The sequence below is a fragment of the Peromyscus californicus genome, unplaced genomic scaffold (genome assembly GCF_007827085.1).
Source record: "Peromyscus californicus insignis strain IS unplaced genomic scaffold, ASM782708v3 Scaffold_21__1_contigs__length_65335640, whole genome shotgun sequence".
Classification (NCBI taxonomy): Eukaryota; Metazoa; Chordata; class Mammalia; order Rodentia; family Cricetidae; genus Peromyscus; species Peromyscus californicus.
The window spans coordinates 23,075-42,636 of NW_026294514.1; the positions used below are offsets into that span (position 1 = coordinate 23,075).

General features: G+C 37.7%; 1 protein-coding gene across 1 annotated transcript in view; it reads left to right on the forward strand.

Moving 5' to 3' along the window:
* The first annotated feature begins 2,258 nt into the window (after positions 1-2,258).
* The window catches only part of Tpp2 (tripeptidyl peptidase 2), a 69,520-nt gene continuing 52,216 nt past the window's right edge, over positions 2,259-19,562 (forward strand). The window contains 4 exon segments of the mRNA XM_052749339.1: positions 2,259-2,529; positions 9,134-9,262; positions 17,304-17,399; positions 19,070-19,174. Coding sequence (XP_052605299.1) covers positions 2,365-2,529; positions 9,134-9,262; positions 17,304-17,399; positions 19,070-19,174 — 495 coding nt within the window. The 5' untranslated portion in view covers positions 2,259-2,364.

The window sequence follows — 19,562 nt, forward strand, 5'->3', positions numbered from 1 at the left end:
GCCCGGCCCTTTCTCATTTTTTATCTTAAGATTTATTCATATTGTTTTCACCAACTTTGTAGTTATAACAATACAAGAGAAAATTAATATTTTGATTCTAAGAAATACTTTAAAATTACAATTTAATACAGTTTATGATCTTATGTAGTTATGAGATATTTTATTGTGATGTATTTATAATAGAAGTCACATCTCCAAAAATGTAAATCACATCTGGATTAAATTCTGTATAGAGTGAAAATATAATTGCAAAATGAGTGACATAGACTTTCAATGTATGAGTGTTTTGTAAATAAAGGATGTTAGGCATTAAAGATTAACATTCAACTGGCTATATAGAAATGAGTGATATAAACAATAAGTATGCCAGAAATGTCCTTTAAATCTCCTAGTCTCTGATATGGTATCAGATGTCACCTTAAAACTGTAGCAAGGGATACTTAATTTTTCTTTTAAAAAAATTCTGGGAGACACAGCAAAAAACAAAACAAAAAACTTGAAACTAAGTTTTTAAAAATCCTGCTGATTAGTTTTCATAATAAACAGTTCTATTCTAAGTACTCACTGTATAGGTATTCATACTGTCATTGGTGGGCACAACACAGTAGGGTAGAAAGTACTGCAAGCAGACCATGAAAAAAGGAATGTAGTTTCAGCATGGAATTGTTTTGTAACCCCTGGCCTTCAAAGTCATTTCCTTTATGTGAAATGAAGTGGTGGGGCCAAGGCTCACGTGAAGCTGCAAATCAATTCATTCTGCCACTGCATGGTCAATACTGAAAATCTCTGGAGAGTTTGCCATTCTCTTTTCTTTACTGTTCAAGTACTTAAGTGCTTTCCAATTCTTTCCTAAAGGTAATGAATCACGGTTGGGAATAAAGATAACATTGACCTTGCTGCTTTTCTCTCACCACCAAGAGCAAACTCTTCTAACCTTATAGAATGAAAAATGAAGGGAATCAGCAGGAATTACTGCAGACACCAGAGCAAAGTTTGAGGAGTCACTGGGAGTGCTGTGATTTGAAGAATGGCCTATAAGGCATTCCATGTACCCGCCTCTTAAACTGGAGTCCACAGAAATGCAAAGGGCCCATGACTGCATAAGGAAATATTATTTTCATCTCTGAAACTTTTTTAATTATGAATGTAGGTAACAACTAGGCACTGCTGCTTTGTTACCAGTTAAACTAATCTGTGCAGTTTAGATATATTGGAATGTCATTTATGCTTACTTTCTGATTTAGAAATCATGGTAGACTTTATTTTTTAGAAATCATGGTAGGCTTTATTTTTTAGAAATCATGGTAGACTTTATTTTTAAGACTTTATTTATTAGACTCGACGCTGGCTCTTGTTATTTAATGCAAAACAAATCACATACATAATTATTTATATGTGAAGTTATCAACAAAAATTGGGTTTTCATAACTATTTCAACAGTTTTCCTTCTGTATAGTTCTGTAGGCTTCATGTTATGCATTTAGAAACATCGCTGTGGGAAGATCTCATAAGACTGTCAATGAAGCAATTAAGATTACCCTGGGAGGTATAGAGGCACAGCCAGCTCACTCAGGGACCACAGAACGCAGAAGTTGGTTACCATCACTGGACATCCTAATGGGAAAAAAATGCAAACTATGGCTCGAAAACAGTGTTAAACCTGAAGGAGCAAACAGGAACTTAGATGGAGAAAAGTAGGCAGATATTTTTCAGGAATCCCAGATGCCAAGAGTAGGCCATGATGCCATTTCGGCCCCATGCTTTGTCTCAAGAACACTGACGACAGAATAGCTGACAACCCTCTTCTTGTTTACTAAACGGTTGCCTCTCCCAATCTTATCCATTCACCTCACCCCGCCAAAAGCGGCGGGGGGTGGGGGGGCGCACAGAGCCTCCACCACTAAATCTGAGACCTCCGAGCCTGACTTTACATGGCTTCGGGCCTGCAGCAACTGAAGCCAACATCCGCGTCGCGAAGATCACGCTCCTCAGGCGGGCGGCCTGTTCCTCTCAAGGCTTCTCACAGATAGTGACAGCTCGGAAGCCAAGTCCGAGTCTCTTCACACCCCAAGCATAGACCCTATAAGAACCTCGCTCCGCACGGTGTCCTCAGCACCAGCGCAGACTCCACCCCGGCACTGCAGCCCGAGCAACACTCCTATCTGGCGCCTCGTAGCGGCGCCGTTAGTTTACGTTGAGGCATGGGATTGGCTGGGCATCTCTGACTGCAAGTGATTGGGTACTGGCGGCATGGCCCCGCCCCCTCCCCGCCTCAGGCCCGCGGTCGCCGGGTGTCCTCGAGCCGCTGTTCCGCGAGCAGCCTGGCAGTTTGCCTCTTCCTCGTCCGTCCTCCAGCTTGCGTCCATGGCCACCGCCGCGACCGAGGAGCCCTTCCCTTTCCACGGTCTTCTGCCGAAGAAAGAGACCGGGGCCGCCTCCTTCCTGTGCCGCTACCCGGAGTATGACGGGCGCGGGGTGCTCATCGCCGTCCTGGACACGGGGGTCGATCCCGGGGCTCCCGGCATGCAGGTGAGGCGGCGCCGAGGGCCCGCGGCCGGGAGGGCCGAACCGAGACCAAGCCTCAGACGGGTGGGACAGCTCGGGGCGACCGCAGGACCCCGTTCCCGCTCCACACAAAAGCAGCGTGGTCGGCGTGGCTGATCGAGATCGGGGCTTCGGGGAAGCCCGCTGGACAACCCGGCGTGCCAGGCCCCACATCTCCTCTGGGTCCTTGCCCGATCTTGCCGAGCGAGGGTTTTACAGTTTTTAACCCTGGGGGAACGGGGGGGTGACACCGATGGGGCAGCAGCCCTGACAGAACTTGGTAGTGATGAGGTTTAGAGATTGGTTTTGGCAAGACTAGCAAAACGGGGTTCCCAGAAGACAACCCGATCCGCTTCCGGAATGATTTCTTCTGATACTTTTGTATTTTTAAGTTATCTACTATGTATTTGTTTAGGTTGAAATCTCCTGGGTTAGTTTTTACATAAAGTACAATTTGTTAGGGGCGAACTTTTCAGGCCTTATGAAAATATGCTTTTAAACGCCTCAAAACGTAAGAGAACATACTTTAGCTGTGTTTTCCCCAAATGACTTCATTTTCCTTCATGCGAGTTAGAAGTCGTTAGGTCAGGGACCTTACTGAAAAGTGATGTTAAAAAAAAATGCCTCTGAGTAAAATGCATTCTGTTTTTAAACTAAACTAGCCTTTTACTAAAACTCACTAATAATGATTTACAACCATTGTTGAAGATCTTCTCTGACTATTGCCTCCTTTTCAGTTCTGTGTCTATCAGATAGATGCATTAGATTACATAGACATATATTATCCTAAACCCATTCTTCACAAAAGAGGGATGCTTAGTAATTCCTTTATTCCTAGTCCTTGATTTTCCTCCCATCTTTAGTTCTTTCATTGTGCTGCCTGATAATTGACATAAATGGATAGTAAGATAATTGACATAAACGTTAGGAATTAGTGCAAGAGTGTGTTGATATATTGTGCACCCCAATAAAACTTATCTGTTAAGGTCTGTTGCTTCCGAGATGAATAAGGCTAGTCAGTCCCTGCTAGCAGTGATTTCAGTTTTTCTCCCTTTTGTTCTCCTCTCAAGTTGTAAATATCCCTTTATTTTCCTTACATTTTTCCTGGTTAAAATTCTTAGAAAGCATATCAAATTTATTTGGTATGAAATCTGCTAGTAATAAGCATTTTTGTTGAAAAGACCTGTATGCATAATAGGGGAATATCCTCTTGGAAAAGAACTGTTTGGGGTAAATGTATACAAGTAACTTCATAAAAGTTTTTTGTTTGGTTGGTTTTTGTTCTGTTGAGACAGGGTTTCTCTGTATAATAATTCTGGCTGTCCTGTGTAGCACAAAACTTAAAATGTCTTATTAATAGAAAACCCGGTGCCAGCTATTGGGGTAAATAAAGATCAGAGAGGTAGAACAAGCCACAGCTAACCTCACCTGGCCAACTTCTCAGCCGATTCTGTTTCCTCAAACTGGAAGCCTCTGAGTCCTCATGGATCTCAGCTGAACTGCTGCTAAAAGCCTAAAAGCTTAAAAGCCTCTGGTTCCTGGTCCTCATGCCTTATATACCTTTCTGCTTCCTGCTATCACTCCTGGGATTAAAGGCGTGTGTCTTTCCCAAGCAAGACATGAGATCTCAAGTGCTGGGATTAAATGTGTGTGTCACCACGCCTGGCTCTGTTCCCAGTGTGGCCTTGAACTCCAGACCTGGAACCACAGTCCTGGAACTCACTCAGCAGACCAGGCTGGTCTCAAACTAACAGAGATCTGCCTGCCTGCCTCTGCCTCCTGAGTGAGTGCTGGGATTAAAGGTATATGCCACCACCACCCAGCTCATAAAAGTGTTTTTAATGTGCTAATTCACTAAAATATTAATAAGCAATCAAATATATATATATATATATATAATTGGTTATATACTTATTAACTGTCTTTTACTTGGGTTTAGTTTCTGAAAGCTGAGCTTTGTGTTCTTATGGTATTTCGTGGCTACTTCCTGAACCTCTTACTCTCTTGCATTCTTATCTCTACTCATCTGTTATCTCAACTAATAATAAGCTTTCTAAAAGCAGGGAGCCTTTTAAATTGATCATGTTCTTGGAGTAAAAGTTACTGAGGAATAATCACATACAAAATCCCTTGCTTAAATGTACATTTTCAGTATTTCCCTTGAAATTTCAAGTAAATACATTTTTTTTTCCCTGTTTAGTGAACTTTGTGTTTACTGGTTTGCAAGCCTACCCCCTCTTGTTCTGGTCTTCTTTACAAATGTTTAATGAATGGCTTCTACCCATAACAGTTCCTGCTAGTGGAGAAACAAGTAACATGTATTCCTGACATTTAGGGAAAACTTTAGGCAGTTTCTCTTTTTTAGCTAGCATATCCAGGAAACATTTTCCTGCCTTCCCTTCAAGCTTATTACTGTGGATTTCCCTATAATTCCATTTTCTAGGCTTGCCAGCCCTCACTCATGCACACCTCCTTCCTCAAAGATGGACAGCATACTTCCACTATTACCAGTTGAGTTTCCTTCTTATCCCAAACCTCTACTGCAAAGTTCTCATATGATTTTACCTTTATATTTTTTTCCAGCTCTAAATTCTGTTGTCTCTTTGAAAATCTTCAATAGAGTAAATAAATTAAATTTTTTGCATATGTATTTTGTATGTTTGCTCTGCCTCTCTCTGTCTGTCTCCTCTCTGTTTGTCTCTGTCTGTGTGTGTGTGTGTGTGTGTGTGTGTGAGAGAGAGAGAGAGAGAGAGACAGAGACAGAGACAGACAGAGACAGAGATAGAGAGACCCTGATTACTTCATATAAGTAAAACTTACAGAAATAATACATGGTAAATAAACCACTAAATCCCATTTGGCTTTGCTGACATACTGATAATGAGGGTTTATTTTACTAGTTTGATATGATTTTCATTGACTTTTTTCTGAATTGTCATATTGAACCTTCTGGTTATCAGCATTCTTCTAGTATAAATATCTAGTATAAATAAGAAAACTAAAAAAAAAAAAAAAAAAAAAAAAAATAGCTGACCCTGACAGGCCCTTTGGAGCTTCACACCATCATGCTCTCAGTTTTTCAGGGCAACATGATGCAGTTCAATGTGTGATCCACCAGCTGTACCTTCTTAGCCCTATGAAGAAAAAATGTGCTTCCTCTAAGAGTCACTTCTTCCTTGAGTATATGTTAAATACAAAACTTTGCATATACTATAGAGGAAATATTTTGTGTTGGGGAAAAGATTCATGATAGTAATGGCCATTAACCCTGGTCTTAAGATTTATGAATTTTCCAGGTGGAAGAAAAGTCTGAAGACTGTGCTTGTTACATTCTTGACATTTATTAATTGTTTTTCCTTTCTGTTTTTTTCAGACTTTGTGTTTCCATGCCTAATTCCTGCTGGTGTGTGTGTGTGTGTGTGTGTGTGTGTGTGTGTGTGTGCGTATAAATATATGTATACTTGTGTGTGTGTACACATAGAGTTTTAAGTAGTGTATATGTTCATTGTACAAAATGATGGGTTTCTTTATGACATTTTAATACATGTATATCTCAAAAGACAATAAATAATAAATGGGAAATGAATTAGACAGCTCTCAAAAGTAGAACAGTGCTTCTAAGGTGGCTCAGTGGTAAAGGTTCCTGCTGCCAATCCTGACAGCTTGAGTTGAATTGCCATGACCCCATATGGTGGAAAGAGAGAACCAACTCCTACAAGTTGTCATCTGACTTCTACTCACACTTTGTGGCATGCTTATACTCACACAGATACCTGTACACACAACATAAATACAATTTATTCTTAAGAATGTACAACTATCCAATAAATACATGAAAAAAATTCAGTATCCTTAGCCATCAGGGCAACGCAAGTCAATGCTATATTGAGATTCCAGCTTAACCAACTCCAGAGTTTCTATCATTAAGAAAGCAACAGATGCTGGTGAGGATGAGGTTGAAGACTGCAGTAAGATCCTTATATACTCTTGGTGAAAATATATATTAGAACAGCCACTATGAAAATCAGTATTGAGGTTCTTCAAGTATATGTGTGTTCCTCAATATATATTGAATACAACAGCTTGCTTTTGCAAAACTAGCCCCGAAGAGCCTTATCAACTGCTCTCCCATGAAAATATACTACTACAGTTTCCTGTAGCAGTAGATTGTAACTCACATTAAAATTTATGGCTAGTAAGGAAATGTACCTTACCAAAATTAGAGCTGATGCTAATTCGGTAATAAAAAAAATGTTAATACCCAACAAGCACTGTTGTTGGGTATGTATCTGCAAGTTGAATGGGGATACAACCTGTCCCTTTGGAGCTTACACTCTTTAACAGGAGAAACTGATGAGGGTCACCTCGTGTGTGTTATTGAAAGTTGGATTGTGTCCTGTGAAGTGAACAATGTGCAGTTTGAAGTTGAGGGTGGTGAACACATGAAAGAGATCATTTGGGGAGGTTTTTCTAAAGGGGTGATAACTTTACTAGAAAATGGAAATGTATGATCAAATGCTGTTACACAACTGAAGGAATAGAGAATTCTAAAAAGGGGGATTATATGAAAACAGTCGAGTCAAAAATGATCACCATTTTTTATGGGAAGTAGTGCCACAGAGCTTCTTATGTTTGTGAATCTGTGGAAAGAGAGGAATAATAAAACACAGTTTGTCTGAATAATACATTCAGCTGTGGAAGGAACACCTTTAAGGAAGTGATTTATATAGGGCTTCTTCAATGTTTTTCATTTGTAACTGACCTCTTTTTGCCCATGAAATTTTACACAACCCTAGGTATATAGGCAAATAAAACGAGTATACAAATCAAGCATTTACTGATAAGTCATAAAGAAGTTTATTGTAGGAGCTGGAGAGATGCTTCAGTGGTTAAACTGTTCCTGCAGAGGACTTGAGTTCAGTTCCCAACTCATGTGGCAGCTCACATCAACCTTCAACTCCAGTTCTGAGGATCCATTATCCTCTTCTGGCCTCTGAGAGCACCAGGCACACATGTAGTACATATACATATATATAGGCAAACACATAAAATAAAAATAAAAATAAACCTTTTTTAAAATTATTTTTAAAAATTTTGGTTAAATATAATAGCATTTTACTAAAGGCAAAACAAATGTGCATACTCATTGAGATGAATAAACTTGTTTAACACAATCCAATTTAAAAATAAACTAATTTAATATTTATATGCTGAGGAGTGGTGGAGGGAAAATATTAAAAGTTTTGATTTCTAGAATTAAACGATTAGGTTTCTATAAGAGTAGAAATTTGGTGCAGTAAAAATACTGCAGTCCATAGAATACAGTAGGATCAAGTCAGCCTGGAATGTTTCAAACTAGTGTTCAATGAGTTTTGTAGTTTGGTGGCATGCACAATATGAAGTATACAATTGAATGTTCAAAACCAAGGCCACAGTGTTTATAAAATGCAGCTGGCATAAGTGCTGCCACAAACACTTTGGATTCATTGCACATTTAGTTTTGAATTAAGTTTTGATAGTTGTGTGTATATTCAGTAACCTTTTACTGTTGCCAGGTTTTTTGTGACACCACAAACATTAAGTTACAGGATCCTCATAAAGAGTAAAGTTTCAGCTCAGTTTAAGAAGCTGATACCTACATTATGAAAGGAAGAGATGATAGTGGTTTGGCAAGTTGGCACAATGGTGATGAGAAGTAGAAAAATGGATTTGAATTCCATTTTAGAGGAAGTGCTTCCCAATAGCTGTGGTGCAAGGTATAAATTAGATAATCAGAGAAAGACTTCTGTTTCTGGCTTGAACAACTGGTGTATGATATTTGTAAAGATAACATTTGGAAAAAAACAGATTTGGGAGTGTGTTACTTTGAACTTGGTTGCTTTTTTGTTTGTTTGGTTTTTTTTTTTGATTTTTCAAGACAGGGTTTCTCTGTGTAGCTTTGCGCCTTTCCTGGATCTCACTCTGTAGCCCAGGCTGGCCTCAAACTCACAGAGATCCACCTGCCTCTGCCTCCCAAGTGCTTGGATTAAAGGCGTGCGCCACCACTGCCCGGCACCTTTGAACTTGGAATTTACTAAATTTGAAGTACTGGTGTGACATTTAGTAATAAAATACTACCATTTTTTATCCAGCCCAGAGCTCACATTCTTCATATATTTGCTCATTGTTGCCTTCTCAGCTAGGCCTTCTTTGCCCAACCAAGTTAAAATCCATGCTACTTATTTCATGTCTTCTGCTTAATTTCTCAGTATTTTACATCTTTATTTATTGTCTACTTCCTTACTATGCTATATATAAGATAAGGGATTTTTGTGTACTGACAACTGCTGTATCCAACACCCAAAAGATTATAAATATTAAAGAAATATATGAAACCACTTGGAGGGTTGTATATTGTTTTCCATGACTAATTTTTTTGTGTTTATTTGTTAGACTTTTTTCTTAATTATATTTTTAATATAAGTGAAAAATTTCGTAGGTAATTTTATATATATATATATATATATATATATAGTATGTATATACTCATGGATTTATATTACTTTCTTTAAAGACAAAACTAACTCATTTTATTTGCCTCAATTTTCAGGTTACAACTGATGGAAAACCAAAAATCATTGATATCATTGATACCACAGGAAGTGGTGATGTGAATACTGCTACAGAAGTAGAACCAAAAGATGGTGAAATTATTGGTCTTTCTGGAAGAGTGCTTAAGGTTGAAACATTTCTCTTCTTATTGAATGAGTTCTTTTGGCTTGTTGCCCACCCCCCCTTGTTTTTTAATGTTGCTTCAAAGCATCAAATGTTTTTTTAACTAAAATGGGCAGTAGAGTAGTATTTACCTGTTACTTGTAAAGCGAATTATCCCAAAAGCCCTTGGTTTAAAATAAAATGTTCCATTACTGTCTTCTAGGAACCTACATTGTGATGTTGAGGGATGCTTATAGTTGTGAATTTCTCATGAAGTTGTAAATTGTTGGCTGTGGTTGTGGTTTCATTTAAAGGCTTAGCTAGGGAGCATTGGGAAATTGGCTGTTTCATGAATGAATAACTTGGGTTTTTTTCTTTGTTGTATTTTGTTCTTTTTGACAGGGTCTCTCTATGTGGTCCTAGAACTCTAGGTAGACCAGACTGGCCTCAATCTCACAGGCCTGCTTTTGTCTCCCAAGTGCTGGGTAAAGGCTGCACCACTACACCTTGTTTCTTTGCCACATGGCTCTCTCGACAGAACTGTTTTATAGTATAGCATGGCAGCTATCTTCTCTCAGGGCATAAGATCTAAGAGAACAATCAAAGTGAAAGTCATCGTTTTTTTTATAAGGTTAGCTTACAAGTGACAGTCCACCTCTTCATTGTATTCTGTTTATTGGAAATCAGTCAATAAATCAGTAGGTATGATGATGGAAAAGGTATAACAGCATGTATACTGTAAGGTGTGGATTATGAGGGTCATCTTAGAAGTTATTTGTTCAGTAAAGTCCTTTATTTTATTTTGTTTTTCAGTTGAGGTCAACAAGTGGTTTTAACTTGTGAATAGAAAAACAGAGAAAGTAACCACCTATAGAGTTTTGCCTTCATCATTTTCTCAGTGAACCTGATCATGAAGAAATATTTATGCCCTAATCCTTCCAATTTAAATGACTGGCTTTGTTTTATTTTGTCCTTGGTAGAAAGGCACAAGTAAGCTAAGCATGAGATAATAGTTGTAAAACAAGCTTAGAGCTATTCATGAGTTACTAGTTAATGCATTTAGAGGATGACAAAAAATTGAGTGATTTTATTTTACATTTTTCAAAACAAGCAGACTTAGTTTGAAGTGCATTAATTTATTCTTGGACAGTAGATCATATTTCCAGTGAGTCCTGTAGATTTAGACCTACGTAATTATTCTTATTGCTTATTTTTAGATAATTATAATAACCTAAGCTTTAAATAAGCCATATAAACTATTGTCACTAGTGCTCAAAGGTAGAAATTATATGTAATAAATAAGCTCCAGGAGTCCAATCGGTGAGAAAGAGGAGGGATTGTATGAGCTAGAATTGTTGAAACCAAGATTGGAAAAAGCACAGGGACAAATAGCCAAACTAGTGGAAACACACGAACTATGAACCAATAGCTGAGGAGCCCCCAACTGGATCAGGCCCTCTGGATAAGTGAGACAGTTGATCAGCTTGAACTGTTTGGGAGGCATCCAGGCAGTGGGACCGGGACCTGTCCTTAGTACATGAACTGGCTGTTTGGAACCTGGGGCCTATGCTGAGACACTTTGCTCAGCCTGGGAGGAGGGGACTGGACCTGCCTGGACTGAATCTACCAGGTTGAGCTGAATCCCCAGGGGAGTCCTTGCCCTGGAGGAGATGGGAATGGGGGGGGGGGGGTGGCAGCGGCGACGGGAGGAGGGAGGACGGGAATCCGTGGCTGATATGTAATATTAAATCAAATTATAAAAAATTTTTTTTTTTAAAGATTTATTTATTATGTATACAGCATGTATGACTGCAGGCCAGAAGAGGGCACCAGATCTCATTACAGGTGGTTGTGAGCCACCATGTGGTTGCTGGGAATTGAACTCAGGACCTCTGGAAGAGCAGCCAGTGCTCTTAACCTCTGAGCCATCTCTCCAGCCCTATAAAAAAATTTTAAAAAAAGATAAGACAATTAAGACTGATAATTTTGCCTTTTACTCACATGCAGACTGTTCTCTAGTATGTTTTATTGCTTCATTTGCTATGCATATTCTCCAGGAGGTTGACATTTGGACCAGCCTCCTAGTCCACATAGGGGGATCTACTGATTGGTTAAGTTTGGATAGCTTGTGGAATAGGATGGTGGAAAACTAATTGCCCTTCATTTAGACTTTCTGCCAATCTTTCCTTTCTCCATCCATGCATAAAATATACTTACAGAGGTATTGAGATGTTTTTCAGTAGTCAGGAAGGAATAATTATTAGTCACTGTACCATGGCTATTTGGTTCTCCTTAGCTCTTTAGGACATCATTTTCTGAAAGTAGCACAGTAAGTTTCTTTGACTTAGCCATGTGGTACAGTGAAGTAAATATCTGTCTCTGTTTCTCCTTCTTCCAAATAGCTCATAAACCACCAACAGAGCCTAATTCTTCTGGTTTAAGACCAGAAGAATACAGGTAATACTTTGAACACCTTGGTACCATTGTCTATAGTTGGTAATCCTCTGTACAGTCTTTACTCCTTTTTTCCAGGTCACATTCTGTTTCAGCTTCTATGATAATCATTTCTTTGTTTGTGCAGATACATCATCTTTGTGTAGATACATAAAATACATTATTTAATTTTCCCTACTTTTCAACTTTTCATGAATGCCCTTATTTCTGTATCAGTTTTTCTTCCTGTTGTTGGTGTTTGCAAGATTTGAGATTGATTGGTCTTTATTATTGTTGAATGTAACAATAATTTGTTCAGTTTCATTGCTAAGTAATATATGATTTCTACACAGCACATTCTATCTGCTCTGCTGTATTGAACTGTTTCTTGCAGTTTGAGACTGTTAACAGTTCTTTTGAAAGTATTGTGCACATTTCCTCTGTGTCTGTGTGTGTGTGTGCGCGCAGCTGTCTCCAGGATGTATGCCAGAAGTGGAATTGCTGAGTCATGGAGATACAGCTTTACTAGGTCATATATAACATCTTTATCTTTATGCTGAGGCTTTTAGCGGAAGTTTCTCTCCTGCCTGCCTGTTCTCAAATACCTGGCAGCCACTTCTTAAATAATTGACTCAGAGGCTTACTATTACTTATAGATGCTTGGTCGGTAACTCAGGCTTATTACTAACTAGGTCTTACACTTAAATTAACCCATGATTCTTATCTATGTTTTAGCTGCTTGGCTTGGTACGCTTTCTCAGTGTAGTGTTCTCATCTTGCTTTCTCTGTGTCTGCTGTTGACACCCTTCCTCTTTTCTAGCATTCTCAGTATGGCTTTCCTGTCTAACTTCTTGCCCAGCTACTGGCCTGTCAGCTTTTTATTAACCAATGAGAGTAATATGTATTCCTAGTATAGAAAAGGATTATTCCACAGCATTCCCCCTTTTTGTCTAATTAAGAAGGAAGATTTTTAACTGTAATATAGTAAAACTATCTACAACAAAAATAGTTAAGTAAGAATTACAGTAACACTAATCCATTTGCATTTTGCAAAATTAGAGAAAATACTATTAGATACTAATTAGATAAAATATCTATCTTATCTTGGTAAGTCTAAAGTGTTGTATCTAATTTATCTTTTATCATGACTAAGGAAAACTATAATTATAACTCTCTAGTCTTCAGCTCTTTCAAAGACCCCAGAAGGGTGAAATGTTACCTAATGACAATGACAGGGACCTCAAGCTGCCTGGCCAGTCACCCAAGGTTCCTCTGCAACATTGAGGCATCTAGTTCTGGCCTACAGGCCTAGCATGTCTGACAGACTTTTTTTCAGAAGCAGGAAAATCTGCAGGACTGTCCTACCCTATCTTGGCAAAGTTTGGCATTTGCTTTTCTTTGTGTCCTGCTTGTCCAGATTGGACAGCGTACTTACTGTCGGCAGTCAAGGCAAGGGGAGTTTCTTGTCCAGTAGCTAACTTTTGCCGTAAAGAAAACAAACTTCATATAGTTTCTTCCATGCCCACCATCCTCTTTGAAGTAATTGGTGCTACCAGGAGCAGATGTATCTCACTGTCGAGAAAAGTCTTAAGTTCTTAAAACGTTTTAAATGCCATATTCTGTAGGTCTTTGAAGTGTTTGAAGATTGCCCGTCTATCTGAAATATATCTCTGTATGAAACATACCTAACATGACTATAAGTTTGCTATTATAGATGACTATTAGTCTGCATTTCTTAATTATATATTACATTTTAAATGAGCTACATAAACATAATACCCTAAATAAGAGTAGAAATACACATACAGTATAACAAAATAAATTTGTATCAATAAACTAAAATCCATACTGATGTAAAATGTGTAAGATTAACAGTTGTTTTTTGGATTAAAGTAGATTTAATAATCTACCTTTTTCTCCATCATTTCTATATCATAGCCCACTTTTTTCTTTTTCTTCAAGAGATTGACTATTACCAATAACTATTTGTAACCAAACCCCCTAGACAAAGACAAACATCCATAATCCATTTTTTTGGGGGGAATGTGGGCATAGTTTCCTAGGCTACTTCCTGCCAGTTAGGGGCACTGTTAATCTATGGGGACTCTGAGAAAATTTAGGATTATGGTCAAGTCCTGACTGGAGTAGTCTGTGAGGCTGGATCATCTCAGCCTGTAGCAGCCTTGAAGCCTTTCTGGATGCAGAATTCAGAGGAAACTGCAGCAGGGGTGCTCTGAAACACTGGATCATCTGGGCCATCTGTTTCCATTGGAGATTTTTCAGGGGATCTTCCTTTAGCAAATCTGATTTTTCTTAACACAGAATGAATCCACAGCCTCTCATTTCCTGTGGAAATAAAAGCATAACCTATTCTGCAAAGTAACATATCTTTTGACTTAAATTTTGAAGTCAAGGCATTTTTAAAATATATAGGTTGGATTAATCCAGCAACATTTATAATCAAATGTCTCTTATCAGCTGTTGCTCATACAGCAATCAAACAATTCAAAGGAAACACAATAACATACAGTATCCAGACTCTCTGTGTATTTTCCATCTTTACATGGCTTTTTTTTTAAAAAGGCTTTATTTCCTTTTAAGGACTTTATTATTTTAAAACTATGTATTCTTTTTTATGACTGTCTATACCTTCTCTTTTCTCTCCCAAGCCTATGTATATTTTTAAACACACTGTGAAACATTTAGAGGGTTTTGGTTTTTTGTTTGTTTGTTTGTTTTGTTTTGTCTGATCTGTCTTTAATGCATATCTCCATCTTTTTCTGACCTCATGAGTGTTTAATCTGCTAAACAGGCGTGGCTAGGATTAAACAGCTGGCTCCACCCCATTCCTTTGCTTCATGAGTCTAGCTTCATGGTGGAAGTATTGGTGGGAGCCACAGGTATCGCCCCAACTCTGGGGAGGTTTTAGGTCCATGCCACCACCAAGTAGCATGCTGCTGGCTGCTCATAAACTCCATTTAAGTGTTTGGTAATAGGATCTCTTAAAAGAGCCACATGGTTTTTTGCCACTAATGCTGAGTCAGGAAGCCATCTCTTAAAGGAGCTGTGCCTCCTATCTTTAAAAAAGAGATAAGGATGATGTCCATGGGGACCTGGAGAGATAGCTCAGTAGATGAAGTATATGCCGTATTTATTCTCTGAGTTTTTTGTATACTTTTTATAACTATTCTACTTTTAAAGGAAAATAGATAATCTTAATTTTTGAGATGTATGTGATTCCATGGACCCTGAAGAATTTTTGTTTTATTTATAGTTAAATATAAATTGACAACAGGATTATTTTCATTGTTTTTTTATATATATGCTAACTAATGTGTTAAATATGTCTAATGGCTTTTGAGTTTTGCTTTTCTTTATTAGTTGGCATTTCAGGGCCTTTTGAACATTTTCAGTTGTACTAGGCAAAGTTTACAAAGGTACATGTACAGTGGCTATTTGTGTTGCCTGGTAGTGGCATTTTGTTGCAACGTTTTGCCATTGTTTTTGTTATGTCAAGACATTACAAGAATATGATGAACATGCTTTCTGATGATGAATGAGTTTCTATAGACAGCCAGCTGACTCACAAATTATTAGTTAAAATGTAGGCCTTTAATAATAATTTTCATAGATCTAATTTTATGAAATTCTCACCCAAAAGTTTTTTATGTGGGAAATAATTGCTATGGAACATGGGAATGAGTTGGGGAAAGATACTGTATAAGTGAGACAAGTGAGGATGTTTTGTTTGTTTGCTTGATTGTTTTTGTTTTTGAGACATAGTCTCTGACTGTATAACCCTGGCTGTCCTGGAACTCATTATATAGATCAAGCTGGTCTCAGACTCACAGACATCCACCTGCCTCTGCCTCTGAGTGCTGGGATTAAAGGCACAAGCCAGCTAGATGTGAGTTGTTGGTAGCTAACAGCTTTTTTTTTTTTTTTTAAAGATTTATTTATTTATTATGTATACAGCATGTATGACTGCAGGCCAGAAGAGGGCACCAGATCTTATTACAGATGGTTGCGAGCCACCATGTGGTTGCTGGGAATTGAACTCAGGACCTCTGGAAGAGCAGTCAGTGCTCTTAACCTCTGAGCCATCTCTCCAGCCCCCCCCCTTTTTTTTTTTTTTTCATAATTAGGATGAATAGGAATAGATTTTGATATTTTAAACTGGTTGGTGGTCATTGCATTTTATTATATATAAGAATCATAAAGTTGAGTTATGATCCCTAGCTTCACTGTTTGGTAAAAAATAGACAAGAGTGGTAGAGCTAGACAGCCAGAGTCAGGTTCTTTGAGCAGCCTGCCTGTCTATTGCAAATCCCAGCTTTCATGATAAATCAAGCTTTAAAATGACAGGCAGTCTCAATCCTACAGAAGTAAATAATGTCAACCAACAGAGAGCATGAGAGCAGTCATGAACCTTGAGCCATTCTCAAAGGGAAAGTGCTGATTTATCTTGGCATTTGCATTTTCATAATGCCCCTTTGTGGTTAAATGGCCTTGAGGCTGCTGATAGGTTGGCTGTTCTCAGTATATCAGAAGCTAAGGTGCCAGGGTATTTTCCCACACGTGCTCTAATGAAGGGCCTGCAACCCCTAAAGACCTTGGGTTCATTGTTTTACTTACTTTGTGGTTTTGAATTCACCTCCCATGATTTGTGGAGAGAAGAGGGTAAATGATGTATTCATTTACCCCATGAATATATCACCCACATAAATATTCGTAGAAACTTCTCTAAGACATATATGTTAGAGCTGCAGTGCTGCCACCTCATCTTGGAAACAGCTGACTCTTCCCCTCTTTGGAGTGCTTGCTTGCTTTTTGCTGAATCAGCTTCTCTTAAACAGGGTTAGTTTTTGCTTCCAAGAATAGAGAGACCATATACATCTCCCGCTTGACTTTCCCCCAAAAAAAGTTATAAGGTTAGGATTATGGGATATTTTTTCCTTGCACACAAGAGGAGATAAATGTTAAAATCCCCCACTTTAGTGGTGAAGTTTAGAGTCACAGCCACATTTATCTGGTTTAAAATCTCATCTTTTGATCTGAATTTTTTGATTTCCAAGATGGAACTGATTCCAGTTTTTTACCTTCCTGTTTGTATAAGTAATTTCATTTCATCTTTCTATTAAAAAACTATTTTTAAAGATGATGAGACAATTTGAGAGAGTGTTACAGATCTTAAATGAAATTAACATGATTTTATAGTGCTTTGTCCATAAGGATTCAAAGATCCCTGTTTAATATTTGTGCATTATCTGTACGGTGCTATTGTAGAAGAATGACGTTCTTACTCTAAATAGGAAATCTGAGTGTGGAGTAAGTTCTGAAAATTGCTTCTTAATTGGCACAAGTGTGATAAAGGGAGAGATGGGGTGTAAGCAGTGTTTAAGAACTGTTAAATAATCTTAGCAATTTAATGAAATAATACATTTTCAAAGAATTTTATAAACTATAAAGCCATAGTGACATTAAGTGACCACTTAGAATATTAAAAGTATTTCTCATATACATGAGTCTCTTTACCCAATGTGAGCCAGTAGAGTAGATGTGAAATAGTTTGACTTCACAGTGGTGTATCATTGGCATTGGAAAGTTAGTGGACAGTTTGTTTTTATCTACAGATTCCTGCAAGTTGGACAAATCCTTCGGGAAAATATCATATTGGCATTAAAAATGGCTATGACTTCTATCCAAAGGCCCTCAAGGAAAGGATACAGGTAATGAGAAACCCAGTATCAGTTTGCTTGCAAGTTTATATGCTTAGATTTGATTCCTACTTGAAGAAAATGGATTTTTTTTTAAATTTTTGCATTTGTAAACTCTCATAAGGTCTTAAATCTTTGAGGGACTTGAACTTTGAAAGACTGTTCAAGAGTATGTTTTTTTATTAAAGTGGTTCTTAGTCTTGGATGCTTGGAGTAGTTAGTTTAAAGGAAATTAAAACAAAAAAACTAAACTAAAGCTTGGGTTCTTTTGAGTAGATGACATAAACTGAGCTTTAGATTTTTTAAAGAACTTTCTTAAAGTATAGACCTCTTTATTTGGTTCTTGTGTTTTCTAAGAATTTGCCCCATTTATCTTGTTGTCTAGTCTTCTTGTTCTCAGTTTGTCATCATTTAATACTATTCTGTTAATCAGATCTAAAGCTATTGAAGTATGTGTATAAGAAACACAAGTAGGACTGGAGAGATAGCTTAGCAGCTTAGAGGACTTACTGCCTTTGCATTGAACCCATGTTCAGTTTCCTACACCCAGGTCAGATGACTCTTAACTACCTATAGCTCTAGTTCCAAGGGACCTGATGCCCTCTTCTGGCTTCAGTGGACACCAGCATGCACATAGTTCACATAAATTCACACAGACACATATACAAGCACATAAATAAGATAAAACATGTCTGTAGTTGGAAAAAGAAGAGCTAAGTGTGGTTAGGAATTTGCTTTAAAGAGTTGCTGTCAAGTGAAACTTTCTGTGATGATGCAAATGTTTGAAGTGTTTAATATATGCTCTATTAAGGGAACTGCTATGGGTTACTGTATTGCATGGTGCCATTTCTGAATATCGCTATGACACTAATTGCTGATATGAGTCCAGTACTTCAACTGTAAAATAAGGTATAGGTTTTGACAGTAACCCTGATAGATATTGTGGGTGCTGTCATCTAATCAGAATATTCTTCTTCCTTTTAGATCCATGAGCCAGAACTCATTTTAATGCACATAGTTTGATTGATATAAACACACAGATGTGACATTATTATGTTCAGTCAGCTTTTATAAGTAACAAATTAATACACGAATATAGATCATATAGTTGACATACGCTCTTTTTATTAGTAGATAGTCCAGTTATTAGTTTACTGAAAGGCTTCTCTTATCTAGAAGACTTTTGATAGGAGATACTATGTGATGAAGAATGGAGATAAAGGTTAAGACCAATTTCAGAAGCATGGAGCCTTGTCCAGTATAAGACGATGAGGCATCCTGGACAGGAATGATTGAGGATATCTACACTTCCCAGTGAAGCTACAGTCTTTATTTAGTCATTGTATTTGCCTATCTGCATTTTCCAATTTTGTATGGGTCCAGGAGTGAGTATTTTCTACTCTAAATAATAGCACCTGATAAGATACACTACATTTTAGAGAAGGGTGGGTATAAATTGAGGAATAATAATATAAAAATATTTTGGTGTGACTTGATAAACTCGTTCTCCTAACCAACTTCATCAATTGATCTACTACTTTAAAACCTTAACTAGAAATGGTTTTTGTAAGCCTTTAGAATTTTGTAATATCTGAACTGCTAGCAAGATATAAATATAACCATGTAGGTTTCCCTAACTATTTTGTCTGCCTGATTGTAAGATGAATTTTTTGTCTTTGCAGAAAGAACGGAAAGAAAAAATCTGGGATCCTATTCACAGAGTTGCGCTTGCAGAAGCTTGTAGAAAACAAGAAGAATTTGATATTGCCAACAATGGCTCTTCCCAAGTTGGTGCTACTTACTTTTTTTTGAATGTTTCAAAGAATCATACTAGTATTCTAAAGAATTCAGTAGACTACATTTTCATAGGGTTCATCCCTTGACAATTTTTTTCTCCGTGTGTTAAAGTTACCAGTTCTGACATCATTATGCCACGTCAATTTACATATATATTATGAATATTTTAAAATATAGCCATGAAGTCTTTACCAGCTGCACATGGAAATTCCTCTGTGCCTCTCCCTAGCCACTGTCCCATTTGTCCTCCCCAAGACAGTCATCATCCTGTCTTCTAACTAGAATGATTTTCCTCTTTGACGTTTGTAAGATGTAATCATACAGAGCTCTTAGGCAGTTTCTTTTGCTGAGAATATTAGAATATCTGCCGTGTCTAGG